At 36.2% G+C, this 2,591-nt stretch overlaps 1 protein-coding gene across 1 annotated transcript; it reads left to right on the top strand.

Annotated features, from left to right (window-relative positions):
• The first annotated feature begins 441 nt into the window (after positions 1-441).
• LOC135116067 (uncharacterized) lies at positions 442-1,533 on the top strand. Its single transcript, XM_064033277.1, has 3 exons — positions 442-598; positions 1,076-1,248; positions 1,519-1,533. The coding sequence occupies exons 1-3, from the start codon at positions 442-444 to the stop codon at positions 1,531-1,533; spliced, it is 345 nt and encodes a 114-aa protein (XP_063889347.1).
• Positions 1,534-2,591: the final 1,058 nt, after the last annotated feature.

Raw genomic sequence — 2,591 nt, 5'->3', positions numbered from 1 at the left:
ATAAATAATAAGAAGTTAGCACTAAAACAAATGAAAGACATTGAGAATGACATCACTAAAGAAAATTACAGACAAGCCAAGAAGCAAGCAAAAAGAGCAGTAGCCAGAGCAAAGAGTAATACATACAGAGATTGTTATAAGAGGCTGGATACACCAGACGGAGAGAAGATTATATACAGAGTAGCGAAGGTAAGAAATGAAATGAGGAAAGATGTTGGTGAAGTAGCAATAGTAAAGGACATTCTTATGATGGAAGAGGACATAAAAAGATGGCAGGAATATTTCTCAAACTTGTTAAACATGGAAAATGAATATGAAGAACTGAGTGAAACATTACCAGTGGAAGGGCCAATACCCAACATAAGTAGAAGGGAAGTGGATTAAGCCATAAAGAAGGGAAAGGCTAACAAGGCAGGAGGAAAATTTGAAGTAACAATAGAAATGATTAAACCACTGGGAGAGTTTGGAGTGGAGTGGATATACGCATTGTTAGAAAAGATTTCGAGCACGGATAAAATGCCTGAAGACTGGAAGGAAAGTAGAATGGTTAAGTTGTATAAGCAGAAAGGAGATATATTGAGATGTGAAAACTACAGAGGTATTAAGCTGTTGGAGCATAGTCTGAAAATACTAGAGAGAGTGATAGAAGGGAGACTGAAAGAGATGGTCAAAATACACAACCACCAATTTATCAAAATTGGTGGTTGTGTATTTTGACCATCTCTTTCTCTTTGTGTATTTTGACCATTTCTTTCTCTGTTCTTTCTTGAACACTGTAGATGTAACATTTATTGTGCAACAGATACAGGAAAAATATCTAGAAGGAAACAGAAGGGTGTATTGGTGTTTTGTGGACTTGCAGAAGGCGTTTGACAGGGTGCCTAGGAAAGTATTGTACTGTAGTTTTAGAAAGAGAGGAGTGCCAGAAAAGATGATAAGACTAGTGAAAATGATGTATGAGGGAACAAAAAAAAAAAAAAAACAGTGCAGACAAGGTATGGAGAAATGGAATCCTTCCCAGTTGAAGTAGGACTCTATCAGGGATCAGCTTTGAGTCCTTTTCTCTTTCTCATAGTGTTGGTCACAATAAAGATGGATGTGAGAGACAATGAGGACTTGTGGGAGTTGCTGTTCGCCGACGACCTAGTCATCATTGCGGATACGAAGGAAGAGTTACAGGAGAGATATTTGTTTTGGAAAGGCAACCTGGAGAGAAAGGGAATGAAAGTGAGCACACAAAAGACAGAGGTAATGATAAGCAACAGAGAAGGTTATGAGGAAATAAATGTAACATCAGAGGATGGCATAAGATTGAAGCAAAACAAGAGAGTTCAAATACCTAGGATCAGTAATTGCAGAAGAAGGAGGAACAGAAAAAGCAGTTAGACAAAGAATAAAAGCTGGATGGGAAAAAATGGAGGGAGGTGAGTGGAGTAACCTTAGATAAGAAAATACCATTGAAGCTGAGAATGAAGATATACAGAAGTGTGTTGAGACCAGTACTTCTGTATGGTGCAGAGACATGGTCTTTAAGGAAGAAAGAGGAAGGCATTCTGGAGAGAACGGAAATGAGGATGTTGAGATGGATGGCTGGCATTTCACTGATAGAAAGGAGACAAAGTGAAGATATTAAAAAGAATGTGTGGAATATGTAATATCAAGGAGAAAGCAAGAGAGGCACGACTAAGATATTTTAGTAGACACGCGATAAGGAGAGAAGAGGATGAACCAGTGAGGAAGGCAATTATGATGGAGGTTAGGGGGAGAAGGAGGGTTGGGAGACAGAGAATGGAGAGGCGTAATAAGAAGTGATATGAACAAGCTGGGAGTGCAAGAAGATGATGCAATGGATAGAAACAGATGGAGAAGGATAACTCGAGCGGCTGACCCTGCAATACAGTGGGATTAAGGTCGTATGAAGAAGATATAGAGAGTGCTATTGAGCTTTTTGTCATTTAGGAAAATCAATAACATTCATAACACACGTTCCTGAAAATATCGTTTTTTTTCACCATATACCATATACTAGGAACTTTACATGTATTTTCCCGTTTCTTTGACTAACAGGCTAAAAACACTGAAAATGAGATTTTTTTTTGTTATGTTTTATTTCTCCATAATGGGTGTTTTTAATGAGTTCTAGTGTTTTGGTGCGTAAAAAGAAAACACAAAAACACTTAAAAGATTTTTTTTTTTTTTTTTGTAATTTTGTTTTCTATTCCAAAATATGATGCTTTCTATTCTTTTTACCGTTTTGGTAATGTCGTTTCGTTTCTCTATATAGATTTCTTCGCATGCATTTTAGCCTTTTGGACCTAACAATGTGAAAAACACACAAAATACACGTTTTATTGTATTTTTTTTTCCATATAGAGTATTTTTTACGCGTTTTTGCGTTTTGATACATAAGAAGCTCAGAAACACTAATTTTTCACTTTTCTCATAAAGTGTTTTAGATTCCCAATGTACAAACACTTACAATACACGTAACATTTTTCTGTTTCTTCAAATCAGTTGTTTTGTATGCATTTTGATGCTTCATTTTTACCTAACAAGGTAAAAAAAAAAAAAATCAAAATACAGGTTTTCGT

The sequence above is a fragment of the Scylla paramamosain genome, chromosome 30 (genome assembly GCF_035594125.1).
Source record: "Scylla paramamosain isolate STU-SP2022 chromosome 30, ASM3559412v1, whole genome shotgun sequence".
Classification (NCBI taxonomy): Eukaryota; Metazoa; Arthropoda; class Malacostraca; order Decapoda; family Portunidae; genus Scylla; species Scylla paramamosain.
Note: the sequence above shows the minus strand (reverse complement) of the source record. Positions and strands in the feature narration are given on the sequence as shown.